At 40.9% G+C, this 21,337-nt stretch overlaps 1 protein-coding gene across 4 annotated transcripts in view; it reads left to right on the plus strand.

The window, feature by feature from the left end:
* The window catches only part of KDM6A (lysine demethylase 6A), a 317,940-nt gene that overhangs the window by 214,714 nt on the left and 81,889 nt on the right, over window positions 1-21,337 (plus strand). Inside the window, exons 11-17 of one of the 4 annotated variants that reach the window (XM_060234177.1) lie at window positions 653-751; window positions 1,698-1,917; window positions 2,463-2,597; window positions 3,034-3,186; window positions 3,678-3,773; window positions 5,552-5,656; window positions 8,218-8,613. In XM_060234177.1, the coding sequence (XP_060090160.1) occupies window positions 653-751; window positions 1,698-1,917; window positions 2,463-2,597; window positions 3,034-3,186; window positions 3,678-3,773; window positions 5,552-5,656; window positions 8,218-8,613 (1,204 nt within the window). Of the gene's footprint in view, window positions 1-652; window positions 752-1,697; window positions 1,918-2,462; window positions 2,598-3,033; window positions 3,187-3,677; window positions 3,774-5,551; window positions 5,663-8,217; window positions 8,614-21,337 lie in introns of all 4 variants that reach the window. The other 3 variants (XM_060234176.1, XM_060234178.1, XM_060234179.1) reach the window with 3 other exon arrangements.

Consider the following 21,337-nt stretch of genomic DNA (forward strand, 5'->3'; position numbering starts at 1 on the left):
AAAGCTGAGAAACTTAATGTTTGTTTTATTGTGAAAGAATCCCCTGGGATAAAAGCCATTTACGCAGTGTTAATTTTATCATAGCAAAAATCATCTTAGAATATTGTCAGGTAACCCTAGATATAGGCTATTTCCTTTTGCTTAATTCTAAATCTTTAGATTAGCTACAGTATAGTCTTTGTTATTGAGGCAGCCATCTTTACATTTAGAGTAGAGGATATAATGATTGTGAAAAAGTAAACTATTCTGTATCTCAAAATGTTAAATTTTCTTTAAATCTTTGTTTTAATGCAGTTCATGTTGAAGTTTTTTTCTGTTAGACTTTGAACTTCAAAAGCTGAGATACAACATTTGAGTTTCAAAAAAATATATAAAATCCCTACACTTTTCTGCTTAGATTTTTTCAATACTATGTATTGCTGAAAGCTAAGAGATAGACTTGGTTAATGCTAACAATAATCGCTTACCACTTCTGTTTTTCATGATATATGAAAAAATCACTCCACTTTTTTTGTAGATGCATCATTTTGCATTTCATTTAGTAGTTTTTTTGAGGAGTGATAGTTTTTTCTTGATTCACTGATGTTAAAAATAAGCCCATTGTCAAATTGTCCTCAATTACTGTGTTAACGATAACTTTCTCTTCTCTTAGGTGCTATTCAAGTATTGGGAAAGTTCAGGATGCCTTTATATCTTATAGGCAGTCTATTGATAAATCAGAAGCAAGTGCTGACACATGGTGTTCTATAGGGTAAGAGTAGTATGAGATACTTTTTCTTTAAAATGTAATGGGTTGGATCCTTCAATTAATGAATGGAATCTTTCCTTTGCAAAATACTCCTTCTATGAAAGGAAGGAGACCTGTGAGTATACCTTGGGTATAACCCAGTATATTGGAGCTAGGCACATTTTGCATTCATTTGCACTTTTACTGTACTATAAAGTTCTCAATTTTCAGTTATTTTATTGATGCTAGATTACAAGCTTGAAGGCCCAGAAAAATAAGTATTCACAAAAAGTTTGTCTGCATACTTTTTTTCCTCTCTCCAAAGGCTGTTTAGAAAGCATTTGGAAAACTTATATAAAATGTTGTTTTTCTTTTGGAATCTGTTAAATGCTTTTTAAGAGAAGATTTTGCTCACTCAAAATGTATAGTGTGACAATTTTATGAATAATTCTCAACAGTGAATTGGTAATATTTGTAATTTTGCTTGTGGTAAACAAAGGCATTTATACTTTTAAATTTTATGAATATGTCAAGTTGTACAATTTTCTATGCTAAGTTACATTTCCCTTCATGCATTCAACATTTACATAAATTTCACATCTTTGTGCTGCAGATCCAAATTAATGTATGTATATATAACTTCAAGCAAGTCTCTGGAGAGGTGGCATATAGATGTTGCAAATAAACAAACATTGGCTACTAGGCTGAAGCTCTCAAGTATTGTTGTACAACCTCCAATTAAAGAGGCCTCTTATGGGATTTACACGTTTTCGAGATGTAGTTCACTGAGGTTGCATATCAGTTACACTTTGGATTTTTCCTAGCAGGTTTAAGATCAAGTTACAAATAGAATATTTGTTGGAATGGTGGGATTTGCATTTATCATTATATAGAGAAGGGTTGTTGTAATATTGTTGCACTGAATGAGATACTGCCTTGCAGAACTGAAAGTATTCATCTTTGTCTTCAGTGTGCTGTACCAGCAACAGAATCAGCCTATGGATGCATTACAGGCTTATATCTGTGCTGTGCAGTTGGACCATGGCCATGCTGCAGCTTGGATGGACCTTGGCACCCTCTATGAGTCCTGCAACCAGTCTCAGGATGCCATTAAATGCTACTTAAATGCAACCAGAAGCAAAAATTGTAGTAATACCTCTGCACTTGCAGCACGGATAAAGTATTTACAGGTACAAACTTTGGCCTAAGAATAGGGGAATCTTTAACATTATCATGGGGCAAGGAAAAGGAGGAAATAAAGACACCACAGTTAACATGTAATTTTTCATGATGTGTATAATCTGTTTCCATCTACATTGCAAACATATCATAGCTTGCAGCTTCATTTTGTTTCTCATTTTAGCTGGGTCTCTGTTCTTAAGTAATATTTTACTTTTATACTTTGACATAAATTACGCATACTTTGTGTTGTCTGCATTTTAATTTATCATAGCATTTAGAGAGAGAATACACACACTACCTTTTCACTCTTGTTTGCTCTTTCAGAACCAGAGCTTGAATGAGATCTCTGAAACCAGAGCTCAGCTTTGTTCTGATTCTCACAAAGGTTTATATTCTGGTTACCCTCTTTTATCCTTAGCTCCTCTCTGAAACCCCGGATTTAAAATTTATTCTTTCTAAGACACAGTAGAGTGCAGAATTTAGGAAGATTTCATGGATTGATCTTACTAAATTAGGCTTGTGTTAAATTTACTTTTTACATAATTTTTCCTAGGCTCAGTTGTGTAACCTTCCACAAGGTAGTCTACAGAATAAAACTAAATTACTTCCTAGTATTGAGGAGGCATGGAGCCTACCAATCCCCGCAGAGCTTACCTCCAGGCAGGGTGCCATGAACACAGCACAGCAGGTGAGAAGTTGGGTTATATTCTGCAAGCGCCCAGCTTTTTAAGGGTTCTTTTAAATCAATCTGTAGTAGTCAAGAGTATTTTGCTGTAGCACAGAGCTAGTTTTTCACTGGTAACAAAATAATTAGCAAAAGGAGGTTTAGACTCCCTGTTATTTGGAAGAAATATGGGGTTACCAATTTAGAACCTTTGTGGGTTTTCATGATTTTCAGAAAGATTTCACCCTACATAGAAATTGCAGCAGTTTTTATTTTAAAAACAGCCCCATGAAAGGTACACACTGCTCATTTGGTGATGCTGTGGAAATTGATTTTAGTAAGTTACTTCAGAATAGCTACACAGTCTTTTTTAAAATGTACAGTTGGTAAAAGATATATAGAATAAGTTTTTTTTAAAAATGTATAGAACCATATTTTTTCTTCCTCCTTTGATTCCTAGGCTTGTAAACCTCAGCATCAAAATACTGAACCTGTACTAGGCCTCAGTCAAACACCTATTTCACAGCAATTGCCACTACACATGATTCCTTCTAGCCATGTAGATGACCTGTCAAGTCCAGCCAAGAGGAAAAGAACATCTAGTCCAACAAAGGTACATATTCTCATATAAAGTCCCAGTCAGTTACAAGAACCTAATCCCTTGGCATCCAGATGCATTAATCCACTTTTCAGCCAGCTGTTTTATTGACAGTTAAATTTTAAACATGCACAACAGTGATTGGATTAAACTAGCTGGACATCATAGTACCTATAGCAAACCAGAAACTAGGGAAAAAATCATACCATTTTGTCTTCCACTTTTGCTTATATTTAAAATACTTAATCATCACATTAATATTATTGCAAGTGCTAAAATGAGTTTTGATAGATGAACTTAAATTCACCATTTGGTTTTTTTAGTTCTTCATCACAACTTATTATCTTTTACTTTTTTCTCCTGCTGTTGCACTAACTACAATTGAATTATTTAGCAATTTGTTATTTTTCATTTGAGAGAAAACATTCTTCATTTTTAGCAAACTTTAATTATTGCTTATTGATATTATGTTGATATTAATGTTTTTAATTTTTATCTTTCCTTAGAACACTTTAGATGCCTGGAGCACTGGTCATACAGTGTCACATCCTCCAGTACAGCAACAAGTACATTCTTGGTGCTTGACACCACAAAAATTACAGGTAAATCTATTTTTAAAAATCAGCTTACAAAATGTATCTTACTAAAATTATTGGATGATAGCATCTTTCTTCTGCCTTCTTCCATGCCTTTTTCATATATAATATTTTCTGTAAATCTGTATTGTTTACTGATACCAGTGCGCAGGGTCAAGAGCCTGGGAGTGCTACTGGAATCCTCTTTATCAATGGAGGCCCAGATAGCTGCCACGGCCAGATCCGCCTTCTTCCACCTCAAGAGGGCGAGGCAGTTGGCTCCCTTCTTGGAACGCAGCGACCTAGCAACTGTGATCCACGCAACGGTCACCTCGAGACTAGACTACTGCAATGCCCTCTACATGGGGCTGCCCTTATGCCGAACACAGAAACTTCAGGTAGTGCAGAATGCGGCGGCCAGGCTGCTGCTGGGACTACCTCGGTGGGAACACATGCAGCCTGGGCTGCGGGATCTGCACTGGCTGCCGGTTGTGTACCGTGTTCGCTATAAGGTGCTGGTTATCACCTTTAAAGCCCTATATGGCCGAGGACCTGCCTACCTCAGGGACCGCCTCTCCCCATATGTTCCCCAGAGAGCACTGAGATCTAGCTCCCAAAACCTCTTAAAAATCCCTGGGCCAAGAGAGGCTAGACTGAAGACAACCAGGGAGCAAGCCTTTTCAGCAATGGCCCCTCGATGGTGGAATCAACTTCCAGAGATGGTGCGAGCCCTGCAGGACCTGAACCAGTTCCGCAGGGCTTGCAAAACCTCTCTGTTTCAGCTTGCCTTTGGGACAGAACCTGGTTAAACGGATCTGTAGCCATCCCGCCATCCTGTACATGATTGCGATCTATTGCACTTTATAGCACCGTTTTATCCATCTAATTAACTATGTGATTGAATTTGTAACTGAATTGTATTTTAAAATTGTTTGTTTTATATTGTATTTTATTTATATCACGGTGTTCCGTGTCTGTGAGCCGCCCTGAGCCCGCCATTGGCGGGGGAGGGCAGGATATAAAAATAAATTTATCTTATCTTATCTTAATGCATGAAAATACTACTCTCTCTCTTTTTTCTTTCCTTTCCTTCCCTTCCCTTCCCTTTCCTTCCCCTCCCTCCTTCCTTTTTTTCATTCTGCTTGTGCAAGAGCTTCATCACAAGCAGAAATTTTGCACTGGATCCAGCCCATCTAACTTCAACATTTTCTCCTATGCTTATGATATGGTGGTTCTGTATAAGATAACATAAATTTTCCAAAGGCTTCTCTGTCAGCATTTGTTAACTATAGGTGCCATTCCTGCATCATTGCAGCTGGAAGATTTTTTGAGCCCTATAAAAATGTCGCAGATAAGTCTTGCATTGCTCATGTTGGGCAGAACTCTGCTTAATTGAATCCACACATGTTCATTCACCCCTTTAGTTTGTCTCCACTTAAATTGAAGCTTTTTTTTTCCTGGAACAACTGCAATCTAAACCAAGATTCAACTGTGATTTAGAATTAAAGTTACCTACAGGAAAGACTGAAGTCTTCACTCTTAGCATTCCACACAAGGAGCGGGAAGCTCTTGAGTTCAACAATTAAAACTTCAAGCCTGCACTGAACAAATTCCAGTTTATCTGTATGATGACTGATTGTAATCCAGTTTCTTAAATTGAGTAGCTCAAATGCATTTCTGCTGTAACTTGTTTTAAGGAAGTGTAGATAATAATTTCAGAAGATAAATTTGATCTTGTAAATTGTTATAAGGAAATCTGAACTTGTGCTTGAAGTTTAAGAAACATATTTGTATTTCTTTTCCAGCACTTGGAACAGCTCCGTGCAAATAGAAATAATTTAAATCCAGCACAGAAACTTATGCTGGAACAGCTGGAGAGTCAGTTTGTCTTGATGCAGCAACACCAGCAGGTGCCAGTATAAATATATTTATTTCAGTTTGTACATGCCTTATTTAATTGGGCTTTTCTTTTTCCAAATAATAGCCAACAATAAAATAACTGTTTATATTTACACAGGAGAGTTTCAGAGTGTCCTTTCTTCTTAACTCCTTGTGTTACAGCGGCTTGATTCCAAAGCATGGCTACCATTATGTCTGTCAGTTTTGGGGATCGTCATGTTCTTGCCCTATTTCACCCCCCTCTTTCATGTCACTGGACATAACCCTCTTTATAGCAAACCACAGTTTAGTGTTAGATGACCTACCAAACTGTGTTTTGGGCTTTCCCGGTTTGCAGGGGAAAGGGCAAACCATAGCTTGGCAATTCAAAGACTCAACTATAGTTTGCTACAAAAGTATGCTGCATGCAGGGGAGAAAGAAGTGTGTGGTATGTGATAGCAAGTATTCCATTGGTTCATTTGTTTCTCAGTAGTTTACTGTTACCTTTAAAGTGGCTGGCTATAATTTTAAATTTCAAGGTTTACAGTTCTAAACACAAAACATGAATACTGATGACTACGTTAATTGTTGTCAAGAATGTCATAATGCTAACATTTAGTAAATTTCCAGGTGTCCTTTTGCTCTATAGGAAAGTTTATAAATTCAGCAATTGAAAACTACTAATGACAGACTTATTACTTCTTTGAAATTATCTATGATGAGACAATATTCTGCAGTGATTCATCAGAACATTGTTGAACTAGATGTAATATATACAGATCCACAGAATGTGACTGGGCTTAGTAGTCTAATCATTCCACGTTGCTACAGGTAATAAGATATTTCCAAGACTAATCAGATCTTACGCTAACCTTGTTAATAAGAGGACAGAATATACTAGAATGTGAGTCCATCTGTCCTATATATTGGAAAGTGGAGTGATTTTGGATGCCAAATGACATTAGCAGATAAATGATAAAAGGTGTGATATGCAAAGAGGTAGTAGGTGTGGAGAAATCAGCATCGGGAATGAGACAGGAAATCTAAGTATTGATTCAGTCCAGGTGGATGCACTGTCTTGAGCTGAGCTTCATTATCAGTTGCAGTTCTCTCTAATCTCATTGTGAAATTCCTTTGTAAGATAACTGCTACTTTTAGGTCAGCAACTGAATGTCCTGGAAGGTTAAAATGTTCCCCCACTGGTTCTTGAATGTTGTGGTTTTGATGTCAGACTTATGCCATTAATTCTTTGTTGAAGAGATTGACCTTTTGTCCAGTGTAGACAGTGGAAGGGCATTGCTGACACATGATGGCATAAATCACATGAGAGGATGAGCAGGAGTAGGAGGAACCTGAGATGGTGTGGCTGATATTCCTGGGTTCAGTGTTAGTGTTTCTACATGAGAGCAAAGTTGGCGCTACTGAACTCCTTTTTCTACTGCTTCAGAAAGACCAACACAACTACCCATCTTGATTTTGTTTAAGGAGATTTCCGTCACAAAATGTTAAGAATATTGGCAGATCCATAACTCTGGGCCAATTAGTGTTTTTGTTTGCTCAACAAAATGTACATGCTGCAAAGCATTTAATGTTATTATGAATACTGTGCATTGGATGGTTCCAAGGGACAATGCATTGCTTAGCTTACATTCCAGTCTGCAGTATTTTTTAAAATAAAAATGAAGGCATGCATGCACTGGCATTTCCAGGTACAAGGATCGTTCTAGTTTCTTTTGTTCAAAGCTGCAGGCTTGTGCACAGTTACATGGAAGTCAGCCCAATTAATCCCAGTGGGACTTACTTCTGAGTAAGTGTACATATGATCAAATGGAATACTCCCTGGCCACTAGATTGGGAAGAGCTACTTAGTAGAAATCAATTGCAAATCACATTTCAGTTTGAAATAAAATAATTCTCTGTTCTTACCTTGTAAATAAAAGTGGGAACAAACTGGGATACTTTTATAAATTCTGTGGACTGCCTGAACAATTCAAACAGGGGAAGGGAAATAGAAAGGTCCCCCAAAGTGATTTGCAACATTAGGAGAAGTTGTGTTTATTTTGAAAATATATATGCACCTCTCTAGGTTTCTGCTCAGAAAAGAAAAGACAAGGCAGAGAAAACCTTTGGCTCAAAATGCATGTCCTGTCCATAGCATGTATTAGAAGTATCCAGGTTTTGTGTATTAGAAGTGTAATTTATTGTACTTAGAGGAAGAAAATTCATCTTTGGACTGAAAAATATACACAGTGCACCAATACTTACCTGTTAATGTTTGTGTATTTTTTAAACAAAAGTTGGAATTTGCAGAAGAATGTTATTTATAAGTGGCTTGAGTTTATGACCTTATAATGGATGAAGCAGCCCATAATATGATATATTCACAGGACAATTGTTCCTTTTTAACCTCTAGCAAAGATTCAGTCAGTTCTGGATTTAACATACACATTCAGGAAACATACTCCCCCCTCCCCCCAAATTATTATCTTGATATTTTAATGGAGAGTAGCAAAATGCAAATAGACCCATAAATTCAGAACCATGATCAAACGTATCATTTGGCTAATATCCTTATATTTTACTTTTTATTAGATGAGGCAAACTGGAGTTGCACAGGTACGATCTACTGGAATTGCTAATGGGCCAACAGCTGACTCATCACTGCCTACAAACTCTGTCTCTGGTCAGCAGCCTCAGGTTGCTCTAACCAGAGTGCCTAACATCACACAGCATGGAATCCGTCCAACCTGCCCAGGGCAGCCAATGGCTAATGGACCCTTTCCAGCAGGCGCTGTTCCCTGCAGCACAGCAAGAACGCTGGGTAGTACAGACACTATTTTGATAGGCAATAATCACATAACAGGAAGTGGAAGTAATGGAAACGTGCCTTACCTGCAGCGAAACGCACTCACTCTACCTCATAACCGCACAAACCTGACCAGCAGCGCAGAGGAGCCGTGGAAAAAACAACTATCTAACTCCACTCAGGTGTGCAATATATTTTCCTATTCTTACTTTACTATGGTAAAATACTGATGCAAGAACATAAGCTTTTATTATGTAAGTTACTATATTTTAAATTTAAACCATTATGCAGTGTTGGCAGATGTGTATTATAATTAAAAGTAAAGAAAACATATTGCAGTAGAGCTTCATAGAATAGTTCACTTGTTCAGAATAATTTAATTCCCATTTATACTTTTATCCCCTCAAATTGACAGAGTACTTGTAGCAAGTGTTCGCAGGTTTTCCAAAACAGTGCAGTCTGATCCACATCTGTTTGCTAAATGATGTACTGTTTCAGCTCTGATTTATTTTTCAATGTTATAAAAATGGTATTATCAGGAAAAATCACACTATGGTACCTGTAAATTAGTCCTGTAATACAAACCGTAGTTCTGGTAGCATCTACTTAAATATTTTATAATACAAAATCAGCATTTTGAAAGTTAACTGTCATTCAGTTTCCTATTTTATGTGACTTTTATTATACAGACATTTTTAACAATACACAAATGTTTAACTTCACAATTATTTTTCAGCTGTTATTTCCTTTTTTAACTTGAGAAAAATGGAGTCTACTTGGCATACTGTTACACTCCCATTTCCAAATGTATTATAATGATCATTTATTTGCCTTATGTTTTCCTATGATGAAATCCTAAGCAGCTGTTAAAATTACACAAGATCACTTAGATCTAAAAGGCAAGGATGGACATTTGGACTTGATGATTTCTTTCATTTTTCAACACTGCTCAGCCACAGAAGACATTGAGGGCTATTGAATTTATTCCAATTTTGTAGAACCTGTTTACTTTGGGAGATTATATTGGGATATCCTATTTTTCTAGCATGCCTGCCTGGTACATGCATTTTAGATCTAAAGTTTAAATAAGGATTTATGCATGTAGCTGCATCCTTAAAATGGATTCTGTTCTGTCTCTGCTTTTCCTGTCCTCACTCCCCTTACCTACTGTTTCATGGGAATTAAAAATATGCAGTGTCAGGCTCCATGTCTGTTCAACCCTTTTCATGTATGTTGTCCAATATAGAGATGTCAAGCAAGTGCAGGGGAGAACAAGGTACAGTGAACAAGGGATAAACTTTTTTCAGCAAGACCTCACTTGGTATGTGGTAAAGTGGGTTCTGTCTGATGAAAGCCTATGTTAGTCTGTAAGGTGCCACAAGGTTCTTCGTTATTTCCACTACCTATACTTGCAATTACTGTTATTATGGCCATTCCCATGTAACCTCCATTCCCCCATGTTGTTAATTAGTGGAAGGGAAACAAGGCATGTTTCTGTTTCCTTTTATTTTTGTGTTTTTTTAAAACACTGTATTCTGCAAATACAGAATACCTGTGCAAAGGGGTGTGTGTGTGACTTGTGCAGTAAAGAAGGCAGCAACTAATGGATAATTTTATCATGTGAATTTGCAGATTACCTTTCAGTACTATTTTACCTTCCACTCTATGCCCAACTGTTTTGGAAACCAAGTCATTGGTTATTTTGCTTCCACTTTTCCTCAGTTTGCAGTTCCCATGATTAATGTCTCCTCCAGCCACATAACTTTTTTCATCTGAAGAAAGCTGCCGACTATCTTTAAATTTGCAATGATGATCAAGGAAAGTATACAAAAACTTCTTCCTTGCCTTAATCCACCCAGATGTTCATTGGCATTCTGAAATAGTATAGCTAAAGATCCTTGGAGATATCCTGTGGGCACACATGACTCATGATTGAAGGGCATATACCTGATAAATTGCAAGTTGCTTCATAGTGTCAGTCTGCCAGAGGAGAACTTGCTTCATCTTAGGCTTGTTCTTGAAGTCAGAAGTTTTGGAGAACCATGCAGCTGTAGTTGCTTGTAGAATTCAGTTGGGTGGTCTGGTGCAATTTTCTCATTCTACATATAGCAAGGATATAAAGGCGGGATTGTATCATGGAAACATTGAATCACCTGCCTTGATTATATAATCAAAGAGCAGTTGATTAATAGCTCAGGCCACTTCCCTGAACATCTTGAAAGTGATGCACCCATCACTTCCAACCAGGTTGCAGAGGTTCATGTAGCTACAGATGATAGTCATCTTGTGCCATTTGAGCCTCTTCTCCATCAACATAAGAACGTAAGAGAAGCCATGTTGAATCAGGCCAATGGCTCATCCAGTCCAACACTCTTGTGTCACACAGTGGCCAAAAAACCCAGGTGCCATCAGGACCAGTGGGGTCAGGAGGACACTAGAAGCCCTCCTACTGCTCCCCCCCCTCCGCCAAGCACCAAGAATAGAGAGCAGGGGTGGCCAACGGTAGCTTTCCAGATGTTTTTTGCCTACAACTCCCATCAGCCCCAGCCATTGGCCATGATGGCTGGGGCTGATGGGAGTTGTAGGCAGAAAACTTCTGGAGAGCTACCGTTAGCCACCCCTGATACAGAGCATTACTGCCCAGACAGAGAGTTCCATCAATACGCTGTGGCTAAATAAAGGTGGGTGCCATTTCTTGGGCTAGATTTTTAAATTTCCCCTTGGACATCTTGAAATGAATATTGTCCTGCCCAATGTTCGTTTACCACTAACATTCATTTGCCCTCAGGTGTACCTTCTACAATATCAGGTGCTTCATTTAACTTGATATTGCTGCTTTAGGAAATATCTCTCTTGAGTCTTCTCATAATGGTAGAAGCTTTGCTTCATGCCTTGCAAGCATGGCATGATGTTCAACATAATCTGCTCCTACAGCATCACTCCACCTGACACTAATAAATAGCCTCTAGGATTCAAATGTGATCCTCATTGTCCATTTAAAGTGTCTGGGAGCAAGAAGCATAGCAGTTATGACCTTTGTTTATTTGTTTTTTGTAGTCTTTCTTCCTGTGTGCTGGGATGGAAATGAGGGAATGGTGGCTGTTGCATTGTTAGGAAAAAGAGCACTGAGAAATGAAATTGCTTCTCTCTGTGGTTTTAGTTTTAGGTTAATATAAGTCATTTGTTAGCATAGAATTGCTAACTTGTGTTATCTTAGATTTAAAGAATGGCTATGCTAATGTCCTGGCAGGTATAGCTCTTTTCTGGTGTGCGGGCTCCTATCTGGAAGAACTGGGTTTGATTCCCCACTCCTCCACTCACAGCTGCTAGAATGGCCTTGGGTCAGCCATAGCTCTCGTAAGAGTTGTCCTTGAAAGGGCAGCTGCTGTAAGAGCTCTCTCAGCCCCACCTACCTGATGGGGTATCTGTTGTGGAGGGGAGGAAGGTAAAGGAGGTTGTGACCGTTTTGAGACCCTGAGATTCAGAGTATAGGGTGGGATATAAATCCAATATCATCATCATCTTTAGGGATGGTTTTAGTTGATTGGAACTCATGGTCTGTCAGTATGCCTCTGCTCTGTCATAAGGGCATAAGAATTGCCCTGTGAGATCAGGCCAATGCTCCATCTAGTCCAGCATCTCATCTTACACAGTGACCAAACAGTTTATCTAGATGGCCAGCAGCAGGGCATAGAAGTGGAGGAGATTCAGAGCATTAGTGCCACTGAATGTGGAGGTTCCCCTCAGTCACCATGGGTAGTAGCCTCCATGAATCTCTCTAATCCCCTTTTAAAGCTGTTTCTTCCTGTGGCCATTACTACATCCTCTGGCAGTGAATTCCACATTTTAATCGGTCTTTAGATAAAATAGTATTTTCTTTTGTCTGTCCTGAATTTACTGCCTATCTTTCATTGGGAGGGAGAAAAAATTCTTTTTGTCAACTCTCTTCACACCTTGAATAATTTTATAAACCTCTATCATGTCCTCCCTTAGTCATCTCTTTTCTAAACTGAAAAGTCCCAGACTCTTCAGCCTTTCCTCATAGGGAAGGTGCTGCAGTCTCCTAATCATCTTGGTTGCCCTCCTCTGTACTTTTTCCATCTCTGCAATGTCCTTTTTTGAGATATTGTGACCAGACCTGTACCCAGGATTCCAAATGAGGCCACACCATATACAGAGGCAATACAATATTGGTCATTTTATTCCTAGTCCCTTTTCTAATAATCCCTCAAAGAAAGTTTGCCTTTTTCATTGCTTCAGCAAACTGGGTTGATGCTTTCATTGAGCTATCCACTATTGACCTCATTTGCCACATTGTCACCCAGTCACCCAATCTGTGGACATCCTCTTGGAACTCTACACAGTCAGGCTTGGCTCTCACTACCCTGAATCATTTGGTGTCACCTGCAAACTTGCCCACTACACTACTCACTCCTAGTTCCAGATCATCCTTAATAATATTGGCAAAATAGAGCTCTCCCATTGGTTGAAACCTGTGCTCCCAACAACTATTGGCCTATCACCTGTCACTCTGCACACCTATTGGCTCACTCCCCTGTCTCCCACCCACAGCAGCCCTGGAACATTAGAAACAACCTCCAAAACCTTCACATACACTCTTGCCTCTGACAGGCACACATCTCAGACACTTTGGTGGCTACTCTCCCTCAGAACCCCTTCACAAATGGCTCCTGCTGTCCTGCCTCCTCCCGAACTGCCTCCAGGCCACCATTGCCTACTTGGCACTTCCAGCCAACAACAGAGCACAGCCTCCCCCCACACCAATGGCCTTAAGCCTTCAGAGCAGCTACTGCACCCTCACAAATGGTGTCCAGTTCAGCAAGTACTTCAGCCAACCCCTAAAAGGCCCACACAGGTGGCTGACAACAGCACCCAGCCCCTCTCTCACACACACAAACACCCGTAGCAGACTTCACACAGGGCCTTGCTGCTCTGCCGCGCACTTCACAATGTCATTAGGGCCTCCGCCGCCAACACCACTCTGACTCCCCCTGCAAGGCCCACACAACAGCCCTCCAGGCTGCCGCTTACCCTGAACTACCTCCCAAGTTCAGACAGCACCAATCACCCTCCCCTGCCCTTCCAAACCTGTGTTCACAGCCTGGATCCTGTACATCGATCTCCGACATGGCCTCAGAGCTGCCGCCACAAAAGCCCTCTCCCGACCCCTCAGTAGCATGCAACACCTCCAGAAGGGCTCTCCCAACACATCCCAACAAGTCCTCACTGACCCAACCTCTACCAAGGTATACGACAACTGCTGGAATGATTAATGCCTGTGTCAGCCCAGGGGGGAGGGGAGGGCTCACTACCATGCTGAATTGCCAAGTGAGGATTTTGTGCTATGGAGGGAGAGATTTGGCCTTTGTTGAGAAATGCTTTACCTTGCACAACACAGGCAGGGGCTGTCCCTTGGGGATGGAACTGGGCCTTCGCGGTGGGGGGGGCAGCTTTTGACAACACATTGCACAGCCAGGATACTGTGGTGGGTGGGGGGAAACACACCACATCAGCAGCCTCTGCACAAAATCCCATTAATACCTCAAATAACCTTCCTCCTTTAAAATTCCTGTCTTGCTATAGGGAGAAGATACCTTCACATTCCTCCCGAAGAATACACATGGAATTGGAGGGGTGACATAACTAGTAATAAATGCAGTAGATGATTGAATCACACCAAAGACATTGTTCTGTGTTTTCAAAAGTCAATTTACTTCTAGGAGGTTATTAAACAGTTGATGTAAAATATTTAGTACTCCTTGCGGCGAATTCTTTCTGAAGCTTTGACATAAATTATCTAGAATTAGTATGCTGTTTTATCATCCTCCACCCCCACACTAAACCCCAAATCAACTTGCAACAGAAAATCCAATGTTTTAAAAAAATACACTCATGAAAATGATGAATAAAATGATGATTGTTATGTGTACCTGCTTTTCTTGATTCTGAAGACAGAATTTTCCTAACAGGTTTTTGCTAACAAAAATGAGGATTGTCTACACATTGCCTAACTAATATGCTCAAGTAACCCAATAGCTTATTTGGGGAAGATTTCTGTTTTGTACCAACCCTAAAATGATATTTTAAAATTTCCTTGCATTAACTGTGTGTTATCTACAGCAAAAAAAAAAGTGTATTGGTAACTATTGATAATTCACTCAATTGATCCCTTAACCCAGTTTTTATTAATAGAACAGTTATATTAATAGAGCAGTTAGTGTTGATCCAGTCACTCATCTGTTAGTCTGCAAAAACCTCCCATTTTATGCCCAGCCAAGGACTGTCATTCTTGTACTTAGGTACTTTCATCTGAAGTGGAGAAATACGCAGATGCCTGAAATTCCTTTGCTATGTCAGGTTTGAATAATCTCTGCACTGGATCAATTCTGTAGAATGTTGCTGTTGGAGTGTGTATTCGGATTTACCTGAGCTGAAAATATGCCCCCAAAATACCAATAAGGTATTTTTCAGAAATATTTTGGTATCCCAAATGTATCTGGGTTTTCTCAGGAAAAGTGGGGGGGGGGGCACGGAAATTCCCAAAAAATCCTGGATATATCAGGGAATTACTTGGTAGATCCAAAAACAGCTTAGGCAGGAGCAGATTCCTACCACTTCCCAGATGTTGGGCTTCTACTGCAGTCCCTTTAAAGTTCAAAGGGCCTGCAAAAGACAGCCTGAAGATCAGCTGTGTTGGTGGCTCAGTTTGGGATTGGTTTCTTTTGCAACCTGGTGGCTGCAGGAGGAGTCAGTCCAGGATCAGCTGGGCTGGTGGGGAGCTGAGAGCTCTCTTCCAGTTCAGCTTACTGGGCTGCAGGAGAAGCCAGTCCGAGGATCTGCTGGGCTGCAGGGAGCAGATTGCTCTCCAGCAGCTCAGCTTTGCAGTGGCCTTTCTTGCAGCCCAGTTTAAACCAGGTTGCAGGAGGAAAAGAAGAGTCACATATATACCCTGCCCTTCACTTGGAGTCTTGGAATGATTTACAATCACCTTCCCTTCCTCTCCCCACAATAGACACCCTGTAAGGGAGATGGGGCTGAGAGAGCTCTGAGAGAACTTTGACTGATCCAAGGTCACCCAGCTGGTTCATGTGGAGCATGTAATCAAACCTGATTCTCCAGATTAGAGTCCGCCGCTTTTAACCACTACACCAAACTGGCTCTCAAGCCAAGTCAGCCCCAGAATTGGAATGGCTTTTTTGAAAAAAAAAATTCTTCTCAGGTCTATAGGACCCAAGAAAGTTTGGGATTTCTGAAAAATCCCAGATCTGAATACTGTGCCAATATTTGGATCTGGGATTTTTCAGGAATCTCATTTCCCGCCCCCTCCCCAGGTCTAATAGGTCCAGGCCCAAAAATACATGTTTATAAAAAATTGTACACCCCTAGTTGCTGTATTCAGCTTTGCGTTTCAGCAAATAAGAGTTTTCCTGAGAGAGAAGGTATGTGCTCTTGCATATTTTATACAGAACTGTGAAAGTTGAGTTGGAATACTGTGAAGTGTTTGGCTGGTAAAGTTACAACTTGTATATCTGAATGAATTGCTCTCCATTGTTAATTGGCTAAATTTATGCTTTTAAACTTTTTAGTTGTCACTGTTTTATTATCTGTTGGCAAATGCATTGAGATCTGAGATACAGAAGGGGACTTAGTGGAGAGACCTGGGCTTGTGGGCAGTTTGGATCAGAGAGAAAAGGGGGAAAACATACTGGAAGAACCACCACTGAGAACATAAGAGAAGCCATGTTAGATCAGGCCAATGGCCCATCCAGTCCAACATTCTGTGTCACACAGCGGCCAAATATATATATATATATATATATATATATATATATATATATATATATATATATATACACACACACACATACACACACACACACACACATACACACTGTGGCTAATAGCCACTGATGGACCTCTGCTCCATATTTTTATCTAACCCCCTCTTGAAGGTGGCCATGCTTGTGGCCGCCACCACCTCCTGTGGCAGTGAATTCCACATGTTAATCACCCTTTGGGTGAAGTACTTCCTTTTATCCGTTTTAACCTGTCTGCTCAGCAATTTCATCGAATGCCCACGAGTTCTCGTATTGTGAGAAAGGGAGAAAAGTACTTCTTTCTCTACATTCTCCATCCCATGCATTATCTTGTAAACCTCTATCATGTCACCCCTCAGTCGACGTTTCTCCAAGCTAAAGAGCCCTAAGCGTTTCAACCTTTCTTCATAGGGAAGGTGTTCCAGCCCTTTAATCATTCTAGTTGCCCTTTTCTGAACTTTCTCCAATGCTATAATATCCTTTTTGAGGTGCGGCGACCAGAACTGCACACAGTACTCCAAATGAGACCGCACCATCGATTTATACAGGGGCATTATGATACTGGCTGATTTGTTTTCAATTCCCTTCCTAATAATTCCCAGCATGGCATTGGCCTTTTTTATTGCAAACGCACACTGTCTTGACATTTTCAGTGAATTATCTACCACGACCCCAAGATCTCTCTCTTGGTCAGTCTCTGCCAGTTCACACCCCATCAACTTGTATTTGTAGCTGGGATTCTTGGCCCCAATGTGCATTACTTTGCACTTGGCCACATTGAACCGCATCTGCCACGTTGACGCCCACTCACCCACCCTCAACAGATCCCTTTGGAGTTCCTCACAATCCTCTCTGGTTCTCACCACCCTGAACAATTTAGTGTCATCCGCAAATTTGGCCACTTCACTGCTCACTCCCAACTCTAAATCATTTATGAACAAGTTAAAGAGCATGGGACCCAGTACCGAGCCCTGCGGCACCCCACTGCTTACCGTCCTCCACTGCGAAGACTGCCCATTTATACTCACTCTCTGCTTCCTATTACTCAGCCAGTTTTTGATCCACAAGAGGACCTGTCCTTTTACTCCATGACTCTCAAGCTTTCTAAGGAGTCTTTGATGAGGAACTTTATCAAAAGCTTTCTGGAAGTCAAGGTAAACAACATCTATCGGGTCTCCTTTGTCCACAAGTTTGTTTACCCCCTCAAAGAAATGTAACAGGCTAGTGAGGCAAGATCTTCCCTTACAGAACCCATGCTGAGTCTTCCTCAATAACCCGTGTTCATCAATGTGCCTACTCATTCTGTCCTTGATAATGGTTTCTACCAACTTTCCCGGTATTGAAGTCAGACTGACTGGCCTGTAATTTCCTGGATCCCCTCTGGAACCCTTTTTAAAGATGGGGGTGACATTTGCTACCTTCCAGTCCTCAGGAACAGAGGCAGATTTCAATGAAAGATTACAGATTTTTGTTAGAAGATCCACAAGTTCAACTTTGAGTTCTTTCAGAACTCTCGGATGTATGCCATCTGGACCCGGTGACTTATTAATTTTTAATTTGTCTATTAGTTGTAGGACCTCCTCTTTTGTCACCTCAATCTGACTCAGGTCTTTCAACACCCCTTCCAATATTAGTGGTTCTGGGGCGGGCAAACACTTCTCATCTTCCACGGTGAAGACGGAGGCAAAAAATGCATTCAGCTTCTCAGCCATTTCCCCATCCTCCTTCAGTAATCCTTTTACCCCATGGTCATCCAAGGGCCCCACTGCTTCCCTGGCTGGTTTCCTACTTCTAATATATTTGAAGAAATTTTTATTGTTGGTCTTTATGTTTTTTGCAATATGCTCCTCATAGTCCCTTTTTGCCTGCCTGATCACAGTCTTGCATTTGATTTGCCACTGCCTGTGTTCCCTTTTATTAATCTCACTTGGACTGGTTTTCCACCGCTTAAAGGAGTCCTTCTTACCTTTTACAGCTTCCATTACTTTGTTTGTTAACCACGCTGGCCTCTTCTTATACCTGTTTGTGCCTTTCCTAACTTGTGGTATGTATTTTACCTGAGCTTCTAGGATTATAGTTTTAAATAGTCTCCAAGCTTCCCCAAGGGTTTTGACCGTATTTACCTTTCCTTTCAGTTTCCTCCTCACATGCCTCCTCATCTCAGAGAATTTACCCCTTTTAAAGTTAAATGTGGTTGTGGCAGTCTTTTTGGGCAACTCCCTATTTATACAAACGGTGAAATCAATAACATTATGGTCACTGTTCCCAAGCGGCGCAATCACTTTTACGTCTCTCACCAAGTCTTGGGCATTACTTAGGACCAGATCCAGGATCGCCCCACCTCTAGTAGGTTCTGAGACCATCTGCTCCATAGCACAGTCATTGAGAGCATCAAGAAACTCAATCTCTTTCTCTTGACCAGAACACATATTGACCCAATCAATCTGCGGGTAGTTAAAATCACCTATTACGACACAGTTTTTACGTTTAGCCGCTATCTTTAATCCTTCCATCATATTATAATCGTCCTCTCTCTTTTGATTTGGTGGGCGATAACAAACTCCCATAGTTAAATTTCCTTTTGGGCCCTCTATTTCAACCCAAAGCATTTCTAAAAGGGAATCTAATTCTCTGACCTCAGTCTTACTGGACTGTATATCCTCTCTGACATACAGAGCCACCCCACCTCCAACCCTTCCCTCCCTATCCTTCCGATATAACTTATATCCAGGAATCACCGTGTCCCACTGATTCTCCTCATTCCACCAAGTTTCTGAAATTCCCACAATGTCTATGTTTTCTCCCAACACTAAACATTCCAATTCACCAATTTTACTTCGGACACTTCTAGCATTTGCATACAAACATTTATAATTTCCCAGGCAAGCTAGGCCCACCACCTCTGTCCTGCCGCCTCGAGACTCTGGCAGACAGTCCATACTGTTTGTCACCATCACAGTGGACAACTCTGATCCATTACTCGGTAGAAAAATAGAAGCCAACCCTTCATCTCTTTGAGATGAGTCCTCCCGAACCAGAGACATTCCATCTCCTGTCGGCTTTCCCCCGAGATTTAGTTTAAAAACTGCTCTGCCACCTTTTTGATTTTAAGCGCCAGCAGCCTGGTTCCATCCGGAGACAAGTGGAGACCGTCTCTTTTGTACAGCTCCCGCTTGTTCCAGAAAGCATCCCAGTGCCTAACAAACTTAAACCCTTCCTCCTTACACCATCGTCTCATCCACACATTGAGACTTCTAATTTGTGCCTGTCTCTCCTGCCCTGCACGTGGAACAGGTAGCACTTCCGAGAAGGCCACCTTGGAGGTCCTAGCCTTAAGTCTCCCACCTAGCAGCCTAAATTTCTCCTCCAGGACCTCACGACTGCATTTCCCCACATCGTTGGTGCCAACATGCACCACGACCACAGGCTCCTCCCCAGCACTGTCTATCAGCCTATCTACTACACGTGTAATGTCCGTTACCTTCGCACCAGGCAGGCAAGTCACCATACGGTCAATACGCGGTTTTGCCACCCAGCTATCTACTTGCCTAAGGATCGAATCACCAACTACCAAGACCCCCCTTCTCCCCCTGCCCAGGGATGGTTCCTTGGCGCGAAAGGATACCTGCTCACCAACCGAAGAAGAGGTCCCTTCTGAGGGCGCATTCCCCTTGTCCTCAGCAAGGTGCCCTGTTCCCTCTTGACCCTCACGCTCTCTGGCAGCAACGGGGCTGCCACATTCAGAGTGGGGCTCATCTAATACGCCCCCGAGAGTCTTCCCCAATTGCCTAACTGACTGTCTCTGCTTCTCCAGGGCAGTCACCTCGGCCTCAAGGGCACGAACCCGTTCCCTGAGGACCAGGAGCTCCTTGCATCGAGCACACACCCAAGACTTTTGTCCTGTGGGCAGATAGTCATACATGTGACACTCAGTGCAAAACACTGAGAATCAATTGTGTGTGTTCCATTTCCATCCACTCAGCATTCTAGTGTCTATGGTGGGGTTGCCAAATTTGCTTAACGTAAGAGCCACAAAAAATAAATGTCAGATGTTTGAGAGCTGCAAGACATGAACATCAGATGTTTGAGAGCAGGCCGGCAGACAATGGGGGAGGGAATGGTGGCAATAAAACAACTTTAACTTTACAAGCATTCTCCAGTCCACCAGCTGGCTTGGCTTGGAGAAGTGTTTTAAAGAGACAAATGCCTTCTCCAAGCCGATGATTGGGTGGTTGGGCTTTGAGAGCTGCACAGTATGTGTGAAAGAGCCACATGTGTCTCCCAAGCTGCATTTTGACCACCCTTGCTCTATGGCATGGCAGAACCACCCTTGCTCTATGGCATGGCATTGTTGATTTGAACATCACTGCAAATTATAGTTAAATTTTGCAATCAGTGGTCTGTCATGAAACCTTATCTGAGCTGATTTTGTTCAGGCTTAACCTTAAAAGATTTCTAATCTCTTTATAATTTAGGAATCAAAGGTAGTTTTGCTAAAATGTTTTATTATGAAAATCTGAAATGTTTGTGCACAAGATTCCATGTTCTTGGTTTCCATTTTTTTAAATTTAATTTTTAAAAACTTCACAAATATTTATAATACTTGATTTTGTAAGAGGGGTGCACAATTAAGGGCCAGCACTTTATTTTTAGTAGCTAGAAGACCTCTATTGTATTAACACGGAAACATTTGAACTTAATTTTAACCCCATCTACTAAGTCCCTGTTTCTGTCTGTGACTCATACATCTCTTTACCAGTCTTTAAGCTTCACCACAAGGATTTTTATTTATATACTTCATTTATGCCCTGTCTTTCTCCCCAATGGGAAACCAAAGTGGTTTACATTGATCTCTTCTTCTCCATTTTTTCCTCACATCAATTCTGTGAGATAGGTTAGGCTGGGTATGTGTGACTGGTCTAAAGTCACCCAGCAATCTTCCATGTCAGAGTGGGGACTTGCACCTGTGTCTTCAGCATTGTTGTCAGGCATTCTAGCCACTCTCTCAAGTAGCATTTGACAGTTTTCAGTCACATTAATTTCTGCAACCCATTTCACTCTATACTAT

Source organism: Heteronotia binoei, chromosome 3 (genome assembly GCF_032191835.1).
Source record: "Heteronotia binoei isolate CCM8104 ecotype False Entrance Well chromosome 3, APGP_CSIRO_Hbin_v1, whole genome shotgun sequence".
Taxonomy (NCBI): domain Eukaryota; kingdom Metazoa; phylum Chordata; class Lepidosauria; order Squamata; family Gekkonidae; genus Heteronotia; species Heteronotia binoei.